This window comes from Mauremys reevesii, linkage group 9 (genome assembly GCF_016161935.1).
Source record: "Mauremys reevesii isolate NIE-2019 linkage group 9, ASM1616193v1, whole genome shotgun sequence".
In the NCBI taxonomy this organism is placed as follows: Eukaryota; Metazoa; Chordata; order Testudines; family Geoemydidae; genus Mauremys; species Mauremys reevesii.
The window spans coordinates 40806469-40825180 of NC_052631.1; the positions used below are offsets into that span (position 1 = coordinate 40806469).

General features: G+C 41.7%; 1 protein-coding gene across 5 annotated transcripts in view; it reads left to right on the forward strand.

Annotated features, from left to right (window-relative positions):
- Positions 1-18161, forward strand: part of NMNAT3 (nicotinamide nucleotide adenylyltransferase 3) — a 105013-nt gene extending 86852 nt beyond the window's left edge. For all 5 annotated transcript variants that reach the window (XM_039486963.1, XM_039486966.1, XM_039486967.1 and 2 more), the window contains exons 4-5: positions 4523-4632; positions 17277-18161. In XM_039486963.1, coding sequence (XP_039342897.1) covers positions 4523-4632; positions 17277-17626 — 460 coding nt within the window. In that variant the 3' untranslated portion in view covers positions 17627-18161. The remainder of the gene's footprint in view (positions 1-4522; positions 4633-17276) is intronic.
- Positions 18162-18712: the final 551 nt, after the last annotated feature.

Here is an 18712-nt window from a genome sequence, read left to right on the forward strand (position 1 = left end):
GGGCAAAGTACTAGTTTGGTAGCCCTTTTAGACCATTCACCTAACCTGAAACAACGGGAAGTGATTCATCCTTGACCAGAGAGATGAAAAGCCTCTTAAGGATTGTTCATGTGTCATCTGCTTTGTGATAAGGATGCTAGGTCTGTGAGCAGTGAACACTCATGAATTAAACTTTTTTCTCTGAGCAGGATTCTCAGTCTGGAGTCTAGTGTTCCCTACTGCAGGGCAGGTGGAGCTCCCCAAGCTTTCAGGCTTTTTTAGTCTATAAGAGCAGTAGTATTGGGTTGTGGCCCAAGTCCCCCAACGCACACCCTTACACTAGTGGTCACACACCATCCAGGACATTAGCTGCCACCATGAGAGCTTTTCAGTGAGTTCCTTCTTGATTAGAGTCATTGAAGGAGCTCCATGCCAAAATCCATGCCTCTTCATGTGTTGCTCCAGTTCTTCAATACAATCAGCACTGATCCTTCCTTGGGGTCCTTTTCTGCTGTGTCCCTGCCGTGCCTTCCAGTCAGGTCCAGTTCTTTTTGCTGTTAAATTTGTTTTCTGTGCCAGGACCCGAGTGGCTTCTGGGGCTGAACTTGGAGCAATCTAAAGTTCTCAGAATGGCTCTTTGTTTCGTTTAAGAGAAATTCACTGGACACTGCCATCACTAATAGGAACATGTTACAGTGATATGCCAGTTGCATTTCACACTGCTATGGTGTGGCTGGCCTGAACTCAATAATGATGTCAAGGCACATTTGATCCAAGGTATGGTGGTTTCCTCTGCCTGCCTCAGGGCTGTTTCCATCTTACACAAAGCAGTTATGTAGTCCTCACTTCATAAGCTTGCGAAGTACTGTTGCTTGGATTCAGTCTGTGGGGAAGAATCCTACTCTGGTCGCTCAGTACTGCAGGGGTGTAGGGGAGCCCAAACTCTCCCACCTGCCAAAATTTTGTTGGCATGCATCTTGAAAGCAATCAAAAGGTGACAGGGTTTGGTGTGTATCTTACCTCTCTCTTTTATATTCTTCTCATTTCTTGGCTTCAGCCTTGTTCTTGCTTCCTGTTGCAGTTATTTATGGTTTCACATTTGATCTTTCTTCAATCTCTGAGAGGGAGAATTCTTCCCAGGTGCTATAGTAAGAGAAGATTGCTGTGTAATTTTGCTTCTCTAAAGATAGCTTTTTGGCAGGATTTCTTCAGGGTGACAGTGGGAGATATTATTTTCTACTTAACCATGAACTGACTGTAAAGTTCCAAGAGAAGCTGGAGGTGGTGGGAGTGGGGGTGGTGTGAGACCACCAGTAGTAAAATGACATGTGCCTCAGTGTACTACTCCTGACACTGGGGATTTAGAACTTGAGAGTCTGGGGAGTGTCTCCTGTCTCACATTAGGAAGCACAAGAGCCAGCGGTGAGACTCTGACCAGAATAATGCTTTCAGAGAAGCCAAACTACTAGGTAAGTAATTCTTCCATGTTGGCCTTGATGACAGTTCTAAAGTCTGCCTGGCATGCTGGAAATGCATATATCTGGATTCTAGTAGAGTTGGGGGGGGGAGAAACAAGAAAGAAGTCAACAGTTAATCTAGAAATGTCTTTTGAGGGGACTTTTACTGGATTTTTAAACAATTGATTTTGGTGGATACAGCTGATTAAGGAACAAGTTTTCAGCCATGGTCTGAATTTTCATGGGCAAAATATGTGTATGCATATGTTCACAGGTGAAAAATTGAGTGAGTTGTCTGAAAATTAAAGTACCTGTACATGTTTAATCTACAAGTTTCTGTGATGACATACCTACACAAGTTTAAGAATATTGATAATTTTCATTATTTAAAGATCTTATCCACCTAGGAGGATAGAGAGTAAGGCTATGAAAGCACTAAGCCTTTTGATTGTGGTCTTGATCATCACTTTTAAAAAGGAATGCTATCAGTGTTATAGGCCCCACATCTACTATTATTATTTACATACAGTGCCTATAAATGACACACACACTTACCTATGATGTCACTGTTCTCACATGCAGAGTGTGTCCCCTAAAGATGAAACCAATATCTGCCCTCCAAAACCAGCGCTTGAATGGTCTGATAACCAGATTATTGATTCTGAATGACCTACACATCCTGCCTCTTAGTCTTAAATTTTCAAAACAGTAATTTTGGGTGCCTCACTTTTTAGATGTCTGACTTGAGACCCATTAAAGGGGACTGGTTTTCGATTGAGTGCTCAGGACTCAAATTGGGCACCCCAAAATTGAGGCACACCAAATCACTAGTCACTCTAGAAAATTGTCCTTAATTTCTCCAGGTAAGTTTAAGAAATTAAGTAATATTAAATATGCATTGTTCTTAGGTCACATGGTCTAAATAGGTTAAGAACCATGTGGCTGTGAGAAATAGAGAAAAAAACTCTTCGCCAAGGCCCTTCTGGATGGATTAGTACAGAGAAGTGAAACAGGAGGCTAATATAACTTACAAACCAGTCTACTTTCTTGAACTTCCACTAAATTAATTAAGCTATTTTTGCCCTCAGTACTATTTTGGCAGCATGTTTATCAGTTCAAACCAGTGCTTTGAAGGATCTCTTACTGAGACTCTCAACTAGTAAAACCCAGCTCTATGGCAGCTGCTGTTTTTTACAACCACCTTAATTTGCTGTGTCCTTTTATCTGAAACCCTACAACTTCAGCCACCCCCCCCCCCACACACAAAAATAAATAAATACATTATGGTGGGTGGTATCACAACATGTTGCATTAATATAGTAAGAGTTTTATACTGTAGATTGATGCCTTGCATTATATATTTCTTCAACTCTTATATGCTTACAAAAAAAGGTTTGATTTTTTTTTTAAATTACATTGTAAAATAACAGCACAAACCATTACAACTGTGTTTTATATTGTTTGAAGGGGAGAAACTTAAGTCACTTCTCTGAATACTACCAGGAGAGATGTCAGGGATCACCAGTTAATTTATATATAACATATAGCCCGAATTAAGGAAGAAGTGTTACCCTTTAGTCTTACTGACCTCACAGCGGTGGTCTTAGATCTGCTGTGCTCACAGATGGAGTGGGGTAGTAGGGCTGGAGGCAGAGTGAGGAGCTGGATAAAAACAGGAATTAGGAGTGGAGAGTGAAGCAAGAGAGAAATAGGATAAGTGAGAAGGAGCAAAAACCAAAAGAGAATGCAAAGAAGTAAAAGACTGACAAAAACAGAGTAGTAAGAGAGAAGAATGCAGAAATATTTACTTGTGGCCTCACTAATATATTGTAAACTGGAAAAAAAAATTCTATTGAACATCAGGGAACTGGACTTGGCAAGCTGGGGATTGGGAACAGTGTACATTGGGGTTTACAGAGCCCGTAGAAAGCCATTGATGACCCTTTTATCCAGGCCCTCATCTTCCCTCTAATATCTTAAACCCCTGCATCAGGAGTCCCATTCCAACAAACCTGCTAATGTCCATCAAAATCGAGCTCACTTCTAATGTTCATTAAGAGATTTCATTCAATGGAGAATCTGTCTTCTCAGGCAACTTTGGATAAATTTCTCACCCTCTCCTTACTCTCTCACTGTTGGTAATGGTGCCTAGGACATGGTTGGAGGAGGATTCTTGTAGGCCAAGTATATTGAGGAGTGGAGTTTGCAGCTCTATAAAGGCAATCTCTCAGTTTGGCAAGCCTCCCATGGATCTCCAGATGGGAGCCCCATTCTAACAGACTGTAGCTGGTCTGTTGGATTGGGACTCTCACTACTAAAGATAGTCAAGTTGCAAGGAGACTGGTGTCAAGGAAGCACAAAGGCAAGTAGGAGTGGTAAGGGCTGTTGACTGGAGAGACAGCAGGAGGGCTGGCGAGGCAGTGAGGTGAATGTAAGTTGCTGGTGGATCTGGGCAGCTGCGTCAGCCTGTCTTTGTAGGGTTAAACTCAGTTATGACACACAAGGGAAAAACTCCCTTTGCATTTAAATTTAAATTTGAAAAGTAGCCATATCTGGAATCTTGTGAGAATTATGTGTTTTGGAGTTTCTGGGGACTGTGGCTCTTTAACTAAAGGAAAGAGGAAAATAAATAAATAAATAAAAAGGTAGGCTCTTGGGGAATAAGCTTTGGAAAAAAGTATCATTTTTAAAATCTCCTCTCCAAGAGTGAATATTTTAATAAAATAATAATAATGGAAACTCTGTGTTTAATATGGAAACTAAGTGTAACAAAGTGAAAAATGGAGGGATTTTAATTCTGCTTTAAGCAAAAATCTCAACAATGCTTTAAATGTGGAGTTGCTACCATGGCTGCCATAATAAGTATAGGGCTTTAAAAGGGACTGGGGACTGTAACCGGTACATGTTAAGTACCATTGATACTAATCTTCTGACGTAGCGAATGAATATGGTGAATTCTTCACACATCTCATTAAAGTCTAAAGTGCATAAAAGCAGATTGTGTTCTAGAAGCTGAAAGTGCCAGGTAATCGCTTTGTGTATCTCTGAGAGGATTACCTCACACCAAAGCCTTTATTTTAACACAGGCACCATTATAATGAGTCGCTCAGATCGCTCCATTTCAGGAAGGAACTCATGAGAAACAATTGGCCCACAGAAAGAGCTACTGAGGATTTCCTTTCTTCATTGGACCCAGGTTTGTTTGTTATGGTAAACAGTGATCCTTGTTTAAGAAGTGAAACCAATTCACCTTTACAAGATTAACCTAACTGCGGTGGGAAAGTTGGACATAGTAGCTCATTCTTCTGATGGTTGGAGCTTTATGCCAAAAATAAACAAGTCCAAATGCCTTCAGGACTGCTGCTGCTGCGTCTTTGGTTGTAGTGACTGCCATATTGAGATACACTTGTACTCCATTTGGGGTTGGTATTTTCAGGTTTGGGGTTTCTAATCCTTGATCAATCTTTTAAAAATCTGAAATATTTTCTCTTGAAGCTGTAACTGTGAGAATATGAGTTGCTATCATGCAGATCTTACATGGAGGGAATGAGCCAAAAATGAGGAAAAGGTTCAAAAAAGATATTGAAAGATATAAAATTACTTCTAATTGTAATACTAACATTGGACTATGTGCAAGAATGATTCAAAAAGTGCATATGTAGTCCCCAGTAGTATGTTAATAATATGACTATCCATTATTTATTATTACTACAGGTTGGGGAAGGAAAACTCTAAAAATACTGATATTAAACACAAAATAAATGCTCTACTTGGGGATTTTCTATTTCATCATTCTACTGGGTCTGTGGTTTGTTGAGACACTACTAGATTTCTGAGTGTGTTTACTTTTTCCCCCACAGTACTTGCAACATTTTTTAGGCATAGATAATCTCTCTTCTCTTACATTAAAGTTTCTCATGACGATGTAAGGGCTTTAAAAGCTTCCACTCTTCCAGTGAGCGCTGCCTAGAGGAAGGTTAAGTTACATGTTGACAGATTGCCCAGAAGAGAGTCACAGTGGATCTGTTCTTCCTCATCTTGAGTTATGCACAGAATAGGAAGAAGTTGCTTCTCTCTCAAACCATACACTGTGTTGGATGAATTCATCACTCATATCTGTGACTGTGAAGATATTCTAGCTTGGCACTTCCAAACGATATTTCTTGCTGCGAAGAAACCTCTGGAATGCCGAGTTTTTTGTGTTTCATCTGACTTTCCACTTGACCCCACAAGGAGAGATCGAAAACTTTCTGGTTATTGCATCCACTGACTGTAACATCCTTACGTAGTCTAAGGAGGTTTAATTAACCACTGATGTGTGAAGGATTCACATTGGTAACTGCCACTGATATAAATGGGTTAACAGACTGCTGCATGCAACTGTCTTTTGGCAACTGTAAGACTATTCTCTGTAGCAGTTGTGAATTGAATAATGTTCTGGGTAGCACTTTATGTAACAGTAAAAGAAAAACACTAATTTTCAAACGGCCCATTTAGTTTCCCATAAAGTCTTTCTCAGTTTGTAGGTGATTTACAGTCAACAGGCCAGATTTATGCCTGCAACCAAGATCCACTCAATGCAGCGCAGACTGGGTGGGGCAGTCAGGATATGTCTACATTGCAGCTAGAAATGAGCCTCCTAGCCTAGGAGACAGACTCAGACTAGCTGAGCTCGGGGTAGCATGCATCTGTCTACCCAGGCTGGTAGGCTTGCTCCCAGCTGCAGTGTAGACATACCGTCAGGGAGCTTCACGATTCTCTGCCCATCCCCAGACACAACTTAGAGTAGCTAAGGATTGCTCTAATATATGCCAGCTGGAACTATCTGGAGATAGTGGGAGCACAGTGTGATCTGGTCACTCACCCTCAGGGACGGCTCTAGGTATTTTGCCGCCCCAGCTTGCCTGCAGGAGGTCCCGGTCCCGCAGATTCGGCGGCACGCCTGCGGGAGGTCTGCCGAAGCCACGGGACCAGCGGACCCTCTGCAGGCATTCCGCCGAAGGCAACCTGCCTGCCACCCTCACGGCAACCGGCAGAGTGCCCCCCATGGCTTGCCGCCCCAGGCACGCACTTGGCGTGCTGGTGCTTGGAGCCACCCCTGCTCACCATCCCCTCCCTCTACACTGGGCTGCTGTGGAGGATGGCATAGTTGTTGCCTGTGTCGTCTCTACACTCTCTAGGAAGATGCAGGAAGTTTCTGCTCCCTTTGTGCCACATGACCGAGAATCTGGGCCATTGTCAGCATTTGCCAAGATTTGTTACACAACCTTGAACAGGAAGTCGCTGCAGTATCTCAGTACTCCTGAGAGAGAGAGAGAGAGGTTAGTAAATGCTGACATTTTAGTGGCAAGTGAATGTAACTATAGAATTCTCAGAGCCATCTGAAAAAGTAGAAATGGGTTCTTTTGGGCTTTTCACCATCTTTGCAAAAAGGTTTAATAATCAGAATCTAATGGCAGATTTGTGAAGCATGATGAAATAAAGTTTTATTTTGCATACAAAAAATATAAAGCAAAATTCCAACAAATATTTTGTTTCTTTGCAAAAATGTATGCAAAGCGACACCTAGGTTTTTTTGTACAGCCTGGTCTTCATAATTTTGTCCCTCGCTGAAGTAATCTGTTTGTACTTAATGTACATTGTAAATAGAAGGGGCCAATGAGGACAGATACAGACATCTGGATTTTAGACCAAATGACTACAGTTTTATTAATTCTGCAGTGGTATAGCTACTCGGTGCAACCCATCCTGGCAGCAATAAAAAGGAGGTCATCTGCCTTCCCCCTGAGCATCCCAGCCGCAGGACTTTACAGCCACCTAAAAACAAGACCTTATCAGAACCTGCATTATTCTCAACGTATGTAACCTGTAATGGTCTGAAAAACCCTCTGGCCTCATAAGATGCCTCAGATTTCTCTCACCTCCAGCCCTTTTCCTCAGGGTTGCGATGGTGATGTAAAATGAAGATAATAGCTGCTGAAAAGTTAACTGTCTTTGAGTATCTTCAAATTATTTGGATGGCACTGGAACTTTTTGCTGTACTTTAATTATTTATTTAACGATAATAGTATTCTTTTCAAAACTATAGTAAATACTATAACAGTATTGTCTGCTAATAATTTTCAAATTGTTTGCTAATAATTTGCTTTGAAAGGACTTAGAAATTATTTATGGTGGCTGATGTCACTTTAATACTTCCCTCATTCCCTTTTATGATGTTCTGGCAGGGTTTCACATTCTTGATAGAATTAAGATTCACATACAATATTTCTTTTCCTGCTTATAAGAGACACTTGATCTTCATTTCATTTGAAATTGAATTCCTTGCATTTCAAGTCTCCAAGTTGCCGTACATGAATAAATTTGTTGTCACCTTTCAAATGCTTTTACATGGCTTAGTCCAACAGCAGTCTTTCTTAATTAAAGCTTGCTGGATCTTAAATCCAGCTCCTTTCTTTGTGTTAATGATTCTTTCTCCTTTGACTAACCCCGTCCTTCTTCCCTGAATGACATTGCAGAGTGTTGTAGTTCATTTCTGTCCATTATTGATTCAGACACACCAATCAAAAACTTGCAAAAATTTTCCCAGTCTTACTTCTTTTTGGATTTATAGAGACATGGCCTGAAATAAAGGCTGTTGTACTCATCAAAAATTGGAGCACTGGTTTGTGGGCATTTGGGCTTTAGATCTATTATCAATTGTGGAAGGTGCAGATCATTATTTTGCAGGATGTCCTTGAAAGTCCAAGGACATTTTTTTTTCTCACTTCATTGCCTTTGGTGGGGAGGAAATGTGCTGGTTATATTGGCAGCCTTTTGTTAAACTAGCCATTTGTTAAATTTGGACTCTAGTCCAAGATTTGCTTCCTCTTTCAAAGGATTTCTTATTCTATTTGGATATTTTCTGTGAGGATGGATAGTGTGTTGTCTGTAGTTTGAACTTGTGGCAAGCTTGGTTGTTTAAAGTAATCTGTCAAAGGGGCAGTGGATGTACATTCATTGAGAGAATGCTACGCACAAACCAGCTAAAGCTATAAAACATTCTGTGATGTAGTATCATATCCAATACAGCCTGGGACACAGGCCAGAGTCTATTCAGGATTTTTTTTTAATTTTACTTTATTTTGGCCTTTTATAATAAAAAAGCCATCTGCTTCATTTTAAACAGAAAATGTTGCTACCTTCTAATGAGCCACTCACAACTAGAGACTCTTTCATGGAAGCTTTATTGTGTCATATCGCACTGTAACTCCTTTTTGAATTGTGCTGTTAGCCAAAATTCAGAGACTTTCAGGTTGTTTCAGATAGGTGGGGAAATTGATGATGGAGTTGTCTATTTCTTTGATGCAGTTCTGTTTATTTACAAGTGTGACTGGAGTCCCAGGGGAGCCAACTGAGATCACTCAATTAGGGTGAACTGCAGACTGAGGCAGGCAATCCCCAAAGCTGGTGGATATTCCAATTCTTAGATTTACCAAGCCAGCAGAAAACAGCTTCTGTAACACCTCACTGGTTACTCAGAAACTAACAACACAGTTCCCTTAAAGAAACTCAGCCTCAGGCCTCCACCCAGACACCCAAGTCAAAGATGATGAGAATTACTGAAAATCTTATTCATCATATAAGAAAGTTCTATCAACCCCAAAGAATCGGACACATTACCTCCCAGGTTAATGAATCTTCCAGATCTTAGCCAAATACACGCTTACAGCCAAATCTTATTAACTAAACTAAAATTTATTAAAAAAGAAAAGAGAGAGAGAGTATTGGTTAAAAGATCAGTATACATACAGACATGACTACAATTCTTGAGATTCAGATTCATAGCAGAGATGGTGAGCTTTGTAGTTGCTAAGAGTTCTTTCAGATTAGTTCACAGGTTATAGTCCAAATGTTTATATTGAGGGTAGTCCAGCCTTGTGGCTTAAGCTTCCCCTGCATGAAGCCAGGGCCATCCCTAGCAATTCTGGGGCCCTATGCACCCCCTCCCCCCGTGGGAGGGGAGCAGGCAGGCCTCTGCGGGGGGGGGGGGGCGGCAGGGCTGGCATGGGAAGCAATGAGGAACCACCCCCCAGCACTCACCAGCGGCAGGAAGTGCAGCTACCCAGCCCCAGCCGCACTGCTGGTGAGTGCAGGCCTGGCCCTGCTGCAGAGCACAGGGGAGTGGGGGCAGAGCTGGGGGGGAAGGGGCAGGAAGAGGTGAGGCAGGGATGGGGCAGGGGCCATGGAGAAGAGCCGGAGCAGGGGCTGGAGCAGCATGCAGCTGCACAGGGCACCAGGAAATGTGCCCCAAATTTCTTGGTGCCCTATGCAGCTGCGTACTTTCAGTATGGGTATGGACGGCCCTGCATGAAGCATCAAGCAGATGTGAGATGAAAAGGATTAATACCCAAGGCATCTTTATACAGTTTCAGGCCTTCTTGTGACAGCTCAGAGTCCTTCAGCAAACAATAGGCAATTATGGGTACTTTTGAAGTAGATCCATTTCCTAAGCATTGCTGGTAATTATCCACACAGATTAACATAAGGCAATTGCCCGTTTTCCATCATTCTCAGGTGATTTGCTGTACATTTCAAAGAGACATGAACATGACGATATTCTGTGTTTACAGTTAATTTAAATGTTAATTTTCCCTTTTGATCTCTGAATCAATAGCTATAGTAACAGATAGATAGCCATAAAAACAGTCAGTTCCTAACATTTGACAAGATGTAAGTACACACATACAATTAGTATCACCTCCAATTTTCTAACAATACAGGTTTGCATTTCAAAGTTCTAGTCTATCTAGCATGGAGTGGCCCTAATTACCATTCACACACTTTTCTACCGTGTGTCTAGTGATTGACTCTGGGTCAATTAGCCTGCAAGCTACTTAACTCTTTCTGGCCATACATCACACTTTGTACAAGATTTGTTGCAATTATATAACAGTGGTAGCAACAATGATTTGCATGATCATATTTTAATTAGACAACATCACAAGAAGAAATTACAAAGTTCTGTGTCCTTGAACACAGAGGAATCAAACAGGAGATTCATTGCTCACAGTTCCAAGCCTCTGTCAACCAGCACTCAGCCCAAAAAGCTCTCTAGGCTTTTACTCAGGACTGTGTTTCCAGTGCTTATTCTGCTATCTCCTTGGCACTCTGCTCCTTTCCTTTGTGTGCGTCTGAGGGGTTTCCTCAATTCATCTTGCACTCACACAGATACACCTCTCCAATTCAATCAGTTCCTTGCCTCTGAATTTATTAGATCATAGTCAGACCACCGCCTCTTGTGCCACATGAATCTGACTCCTTCTCCAGACTTGTTTGTGGCTTTGTTTTGGGTGGAGGCCCCTGTTGTTTCAGCTATATTCCATAAAGGACCTCAGTTGTGAGACCTAATAGGTCTACCCATAACAGGACCTTTTAGTTGTCTTTTTAAATAAGCAATGGAGCTTCTCAACAAGCATCAACTTCCTGTTCCATAAAAAGCGACAAAGAGTCCTGTGGCACCTTATAGACTAACAGACATATTGGAGCATGCATCTGACAAAGTGGGTATTCACCCACAAAAGCTTATGCTCCAATACGTCTGTTAGACTGTAAGGTGCCACAGGACTCTGTCGCTTTTTACAGACCAGACAAACATGGCTACCTCTCTGATACTTGATTCCTGTTCCATGTGTACTGTGCTGGTGACATCACAACAGTTCTGGAGAAGGAGACAAGGTGAAGCTGTAGTTTTGTAGTATGACACAATTCCTGTTTAATATTAAATACTTTTGAGTATTAACTACTTTTGAGAACTGCACAGTACCATGTTAATAAAATATCCTTTTTTATAATGCTGAAAGACATTCAGACTTTTCTTAACTGCTTGGAAAACATGCCAAGAGTCTAAGGGCTGCACCTAAATCACCTAAAATGGAGCAAGTTTCCTGGCTGCCAGAATCAAGATGGTGCATTGCATGCAGGGTATTACAATCTCTGCAGGCCATACTTCCACATTAAAGATGAGGGTGGCTACTGGTTGCATTGAGCTAAACTTGATTGCCCATCCCTCTTTTATCTTCGTGGGCAGATTCTAGCTCCGATTCTGTCCAACACCTGCACCATGCATGTGCAGCATTTTGCTGCTGTTGTTTTTCTTCGTAATATTGCAGAGCCTCTTTTAAATGCTTACGGCCCATTTTACCCAGACGAATGTTCAGGGGTTTCAAGTTGCCAGCCCACCCACCTTACATGGCTGTGATAAAGCTGGTCAAGAATTTTTGATTTTAGAAATTTAACTGACAAATGGCAAGAATTTTCTGACCTTTTTTGACCAGCTGTAGCACATAGAGACATTGACACCTGAAATCCTCAAGGGGGGCTGGCAGAGGTACTGTCCCCATTCCCCTGTGGGTGTTGCCGGGGGAACGTCACTTAAAGTTCTGTCTGGGGCTCCATAGAAGCCTGTCAATGAAGGCTCCTTGGATATGTGCTGAATCATCTCTTGGTTTGCCTGGCCCTGCTCCCTCCTGTGCTGCCAGTGCTCACTTTTTGGTCTGCATCTATTGTCTCCAGGTTCCTTGGAGTAGCGGGTGCTCCAGGGGGATTTTGTTGGTGAACTCCTGATCCTTTTAGACTTAACACTGCTCTATTGGCAGATCTGGCCCTAAAAGTATTAATTAGTACTTATAGCTTTTTTCATCTTAAGAATTATGTGCATCAGCTCGATGTAAGAGTGATACAGCAGACCTCTGTGTAAAGTTCTCCTTGAAAGTAAGGTAAATTCCACCCATGCAAACAGTAGCCTTGCCTATATAGGGTGTATGGAGGCTGGCCAGCAATGGCTATAATTGGGTCAAATCCCTACAATAGGCAAAGTCTGAGACACAAACAGGTTGAGACTTACCCAAAAGCTCACTGAGAATCTGGGCTAGAATTATGAATTTCTGTCTCACAATCCTGTGCTTAGTCTGTCTGGGCTTTATGCCACCTTACCTCATATTCCTAAGGTTGTCTGACAAGGTTTTGGTTGCTTTTAACTTTGCCAGGCTTTACGCTTTCAGGGTGAAATTTGCCATGCCGGGTATCTGTTTCAGGTTGAACTTTGCTGGAAAATTACAGCAAAAACAATCCAGTCATTTCTAGCAGCATTTAACCCAGGTTAAAAAAATTCTGGTGGCCTTTTCTTTCAGAGACTCTAGTGCCTCCATGCTTTGGAGCAGGGACTTGATATTTGGCAGGGAGGTGACCTTTATGTCATGGATGTTCCTTTTGCCACCCCCATGAAAATCTGCCTAAATTTGGCTGAATTATAAGCCTCTGAAAAATTGCAGTTCACAAGTACTCAGTAGAGACTTGTTAGAGCTTTTCAGTTCTGTTTCCCAAAGATTTTATCCAGCTGAGAGCTCATCAGATCTTTCCCTGTAATTGCTGCTCCCTACCATTGCAGACAGGACCAGGTTGGGCACCTGAATTGAGAGCAGGGAGTCTGTTTCTCCTGTCCTCTCAATATGCCCCAGGGTGCCCAAGGAGCATGTGGGGGGAAATTGCCTGTTTTAAATGCAGAGGGGACAAGAGCCAGACCTAGCATCAAGGGGCGGGGACGAGAGGCAGGGAGAGTAGATTGGGACAAAAAGTCTGGGTGCAGGAACTGGGATGGAACTGGTAAGGGATGAAAGAGGGGAAACTGGGTAGGGGGTAGGAGACTGGGACTTGTTGGGCAAATTGACTAGGACTGGGAGCCAGGGAGGGAAACAGAGTGGTGGGGCCTGGGAGCGACACTGGGGCTGGTTGAACAAAGAGACTGGAACTGGGAACCAGTAGGTCAGGGGGGAAGAGACACAGATCTGATGAGGGACCAGAAATCAGGAGAAGAACTGGGAGTTGCTGAGCAAAGAGAGAAGGTAATGGGTGGTGGGGGCAGAGAAGGTACGAGGCTGAAACTGATATTTGATGACGAGCTGAGGGAGCAAGACTGTGGGTTTGGTAAATATGAGGTTGGGGGTCATTGGAGGCGGGTGGGGTGGGGTGGGGAGAGACAAATCAGGTGAGGAGCAGAGGGCAAGGAGATTGGAGACAAGGTGTTGGTGGAAGATAACTGGGAATGGTTGGTGTGACAGGGTGGGTCACAGAAACCCCCTTTGGGACTGCCACCTGATGTGCCGAGACAACCTCTGAGCCTGTTTTCCCTGCCAGCTTGGGGGTTCAGTGCCCTGCCGGGTTCGAGCCAGACGTTATCTTGCTACAAACCCAGACCCAGGTCTGAACCATGTCCCGCAAAAGCTGCAGGCCTAACTGAAAACAGCTTAAGAAGTATTCCTGTCTCCAGCACCCAGATGCCCAGTTCCCAATAGGGTCCAAACCCCAAATAAATCAGTTTTACCGCTTATACAGGGTAAACTCATAAATTGTTCGCCCTCTATAACACTGATAGAGAGAGATGCACGGCTGCTTTCACCCCCCAGATATTAATACATACTCTGGGTTAATTAATAAGTAAAAAGTGATTTTATTAAATACAAAAAGTAGGATTTAAGTGGTTCCAAGTAATAACAGACAGAACAAAGTGAATTACCAAGAAAAAATAAAACACACAAGTCTAAGTCTAGTACAGTAAGAAAACTGAATACAGATAAAATCTCACCCTCAGATATTTCAATAAGTTTCTATCACAGACTGGACGCCTTCCTAGTCTGGGCACAATCCTTTCCCTTAGTACAGCCCTTGTTTCAGCTTAGGTGGTAGCAAGGGAATTTCTCATGATTGCAGCCCCCTTTGTTCTGTTCCACCTCCTTATATAGCTTTGGCACAAGGCGGGAATCTTTTGTCTCTCTGGGTCCCCACCCCTCCTTCTAAATGGAAAAGCACTAGGTTTAAGATGGATTTCAGTACCAGGTGACATGGGCACATGTCCTGTGAGACCTCAAGCCTTCATTCCTCCAAGCCTGACTCACAGGAAGGCCTGGAAGCAAACAGAGCCATCCACAGTCAATTGTCCTGGTTGATGGGAGCCATCAAGATTCCAAACCACCATTAATGGCCCACACTTTACATAATTACAATAGGCCCTCAGAGTTATATTTCATATTTCTAGTTTCAGATACAAGAATGATACATACATACAAATAAGATGACCACACTCAGTAGATCATAAACTTTGTAATGATACCTTACAAGAGACCTTTTGCATGCAGCATATACCAGTTACTTTATATTCACACTCATTAGCATATTTTCATAAAATCATATAGAGTGCAACGTCACAGTTGAGAAAGGAGACTGGGAGCAGGAGAAGGAGTCTGGATGGGAAAACGGGGGCTGGGATGAGGAGTAGGAAAGACAAGATTGGGCAGGGACAGATTGGAGGAGATGGAGCTGCAGGGGTCAGTGTTGGTCATCCTAGAGCACACTCCTCTGAAGAGCTTGAAATGGGAATCCAAAATTCTGAGTCTCACCATTCCTCCGCTGGCAGCTAATGTCTGTGAAATCCACCAACAAAAAGTGTCCCATCCTCCTGTAGTGCTAGTTCATATAGAAGATGGCAGCCTACTACTTCTATTATTTACTCAGGTAGCTCAAGTGGCAGAGGTCTGTGTGGTGGATCTAAAGGTTCCAACCTTGTTGATGACCCAGTTGGGTGTCAGTATAATGCAACATGATGGAATTTGTGGTTTTTCAGTTTGCTTTTTTTTAAAGAGCTAAAAAAATATGCAGAAAATAAACCAAGTTAAAAGAACATGATTAAGGTTGTAAAGTCAGTCTTTTAGAAGTTAGGAAATGCATAGTTAATGTTCCTGGTGCAACCTAAATTTGATACGGTCTTTAATTAGATGATCACTCATCTGCCACAGGACAATGGCCTCATTCTGTGCATATAGTGGACTTGCTCTGGGAATAAGTCAAAATTGTGTAGTAAAGGAGACTTGTCTGTCAGACCCCTGCTTCATTTGTTGTGGAAGTTAGAAGGTGTGTAATGAATGAGATAGAAGGTTGTAGGAAGAGAAAAGATGATCTCATGGTTAAGGCAGTTGAATACTATTCTGGAGAATTAAATTCTATCCCTGCCTCTGCCACAAAGTTCCTATGTGATGCTAGGCTAGTTATTGAAACCAGACTTTTCACAGGTAATCACTAATTGTGTGTTCCTTGTTTTATGAGTACCTGATTTGAGGGAATGGTGTCTGGTTTACTGAACACTCACTGTTGCAACTGAAGTCAATGGGAGTTGTGCTTTGAACATATAAAACACTATATAATGCTACATATGGTCCTAGGCATCTCAAATTGGAAACCCAAAATTAGTAGATACTTTTGACCTTAATCTCTCTCTGCCTCAGTTCTCCAACTGTAAAATGGGGATAATGTCTCCTCAACTTACAAAGGTGTTGTGAAATAAATTAATGTTGGTAAATTATGCCGGTGATGTGCACCCTGGAAAAGCCCATGAGGAAAGTAACGATTGTGTCTTTCGAGCAGGGTTTGAATAGAGTGCAGTAAATAAAGCAGGGGGCCACACATTGAACTATTATGAGGGGGAAAAATGAAAAGCTGCTGATTAGATGAGCCCTGTCCACTCTGTGTACTGAATGAAACTGTCTTGTGGGGAAAAATTGTGTATGATGAACATGTAATTAACGACTGTGTCATAAAGCATATGCGCAGAGGGGCTACACTAAGGTTCACAGGCAACCTTAATTCAGGCATTTCCTAACTTTTGGGTGCTTGACTTTGCAACCTTAATAATGTTCTTTTAACATAGTTCTTGAGTGTGTAATTGTGATATAAACCTAACAAAACATAGCAGAAATGTAAACCATAAACAGTTACTTTGAGAATAACTGTAATGAGGTTCTGAGATAAACCAACTAAAGGAAGAACATTCACATTAGAGTAATTCTGGTTTGTCCTTAATTCACCACCTCTTGCTTGTATGGTTACTAGATCCTGGAAAAATATGTGATCTTACCTACTGCGAGGACTGATGTACTCCCACGCAACAGGGTGAATTAAGGGCAGTGACAGCCTTAGTGCTGAATTTCCTGGTCTTTGGGTTTTTGTCCATTATTTTAAACTTTTTTTAAAAGGTTGATTTAATATTATTAGATTTTATTACTCCTAACCTATATTTAGGAGATGATGCTGAGATGTACGATCGGTCTCTAATAGCCTTACTTTACCAGTACACAACAGTAATATTAATCTTGGTTGCTCTGGAAAAATGCTGGAAGTTGGCTTGGTCAGGAGTTCTCTGGAAAAACAGAATGACTTCACAGCTGAGCGATATCATCACTCCCCAGTGCATAGACGAAACTACTAAAATGCTCGTGGGAGCTGTATGCACTCCAGCTGCCTGATCCTTCACTGTGGAAGTCAACAGGAGTTTTCCCATTAACTTGAATATAAGATCAAGCCTATATTGAGTAGTGAATAGAACCTCAATGGGTGGAGTTCTAGTTTCTCAATGTATCCAGCCTAATACCCTATGAGCCAAATTCATGCCCTTAAATACCCCTTGATTGTATTTCATCTTTGTTGCTTATAAAAAAAATACTGCAGTAACTGTCCTTTACAATCATACAGATGACCTTTTAAATCCTATGGGCCAAGATATAGTTGGCCCACGGAGTTTGGGTTATGTTCTTATGTTCTTATGGGTTGTTTTGGGATCTGACTGGTGATTAGACAGTGGACCTCTGTCTCAAATTCCTTACTCTTTTTCCAAGCAGAATATTTCATGTAACTTTTCAAAAGAACTTTGGGTAAAATACCAGAAATAAGTGAAAAACTTAACCTCATCCCATCAACTTTTTTTCATCTTTAATAAGGATCTTCATAAAACTTCCATTTGTTTTTGCTTTTCAGTTTCCCCAGAGTTAAAGCTGCTTTGCGGAGCTGACATTCTGAAGACATTTAGTACACCTAATCTCTGGAAGGAGGAACATATTAAAGAAATAGTAGAAAAGTTTGGTTTGGTGTGTATTAGCCGTGCTGGCTCTGACCCTATTCAGTACATCAGTGAATCAGAACTTCTAACTCGATTCCATCACAATATCCACCTGGTCACAGAATGGATTCAGAATGAAATCAGTGCCTCGCATATACGACATGCTCTATGCAAAGGACTAAGTGTGAAGTATCTCATTCCAGATTCTGTCATTTCCTATATTAAGGACTATAATATCTACACAGAAGAGAGTGAGAGGGAAAAATAAAGGGGATTTAACTTCAGCCTATGAAAGTACACAACACAACAATAAACACACTAAATGATTGATGTTTGTATTCCACCAAATGGGGAGAACACAATGGCATTTATTTTTGGAAAATCCCTGCAAAGCACAATCTTTGTGTATGGAGGAAAGTGAAGTAGGTTGTGGGGAGCTGCAACTAGCTATACTTCTGAAAGTTTGTAGAATAATTCAGAACAGTTTTTGTTTTACTGCTGAGTTCATGCTTTCCTAAGCTGTTATGTGCAAAGGGCTATCGGTTTTAAGATCTCCACTAAGAGTTAATTTACATTACATTTCTTCTGTTTTTAACGCAAATATTAAAATCTTTAGTAATTTTTGAGGGATTCTTGTGGTGACTTAAATTATCTCAATGGCTGTAGTTAGTGCTTTCCTGTATTATAATCCTCTAAAACCAGAACTGTTTCAGTTTGAACGTGTCTTGGCCATTCGCAGGCAGTAAGAATAAAATTGTCATATTTCTTTCTCAGGAATATTTTCAATAAACTGCTAAAATGTACATAGTTGTTGCCACATTTCTATTTTATAGGATCCCGAAAGAAAAATGATTTCACTGTATCACTTAATACCGTTCAATTTTGTGTGTGTGTATATGTTGGCAGATCAGAAATAAAGCCCTGATTCAGGAAAGCACTTACGCATGTGCTTAAGGCCCATTAATTTCAATCCAGCTCATAATGAGATGTTTAAAGGGGGTTCTTTGCTTTCCTCCTGAGTCCAGTATATGCTAGTCCAGTCTCCCTGGCATAATTTAGAGCAGCTATAAGGGAGCCTCAGCCACGCCCCCTATGTCAACATCAAGAAGAGGGAGCAGCACTGGAGCTTCTACACTCTCTTTCCTTGCATTCAGGTGAGAATATCTAAACAACCCACTTGATTCCACTGTTCTTGTTCCCTTTCCTTCTGCAAGAATAGTCCCTAGAGATGTCTAAGCACTTCTGAAGCCTAGTAATGCCAGCCAAAGTTTTGAAAGATTTTGTTAATAATTTATGGGAAGTGGTGAAATGTATCTACCGCTTTCCCTCAAGTAATCTGTGAGTTTTCCCAACT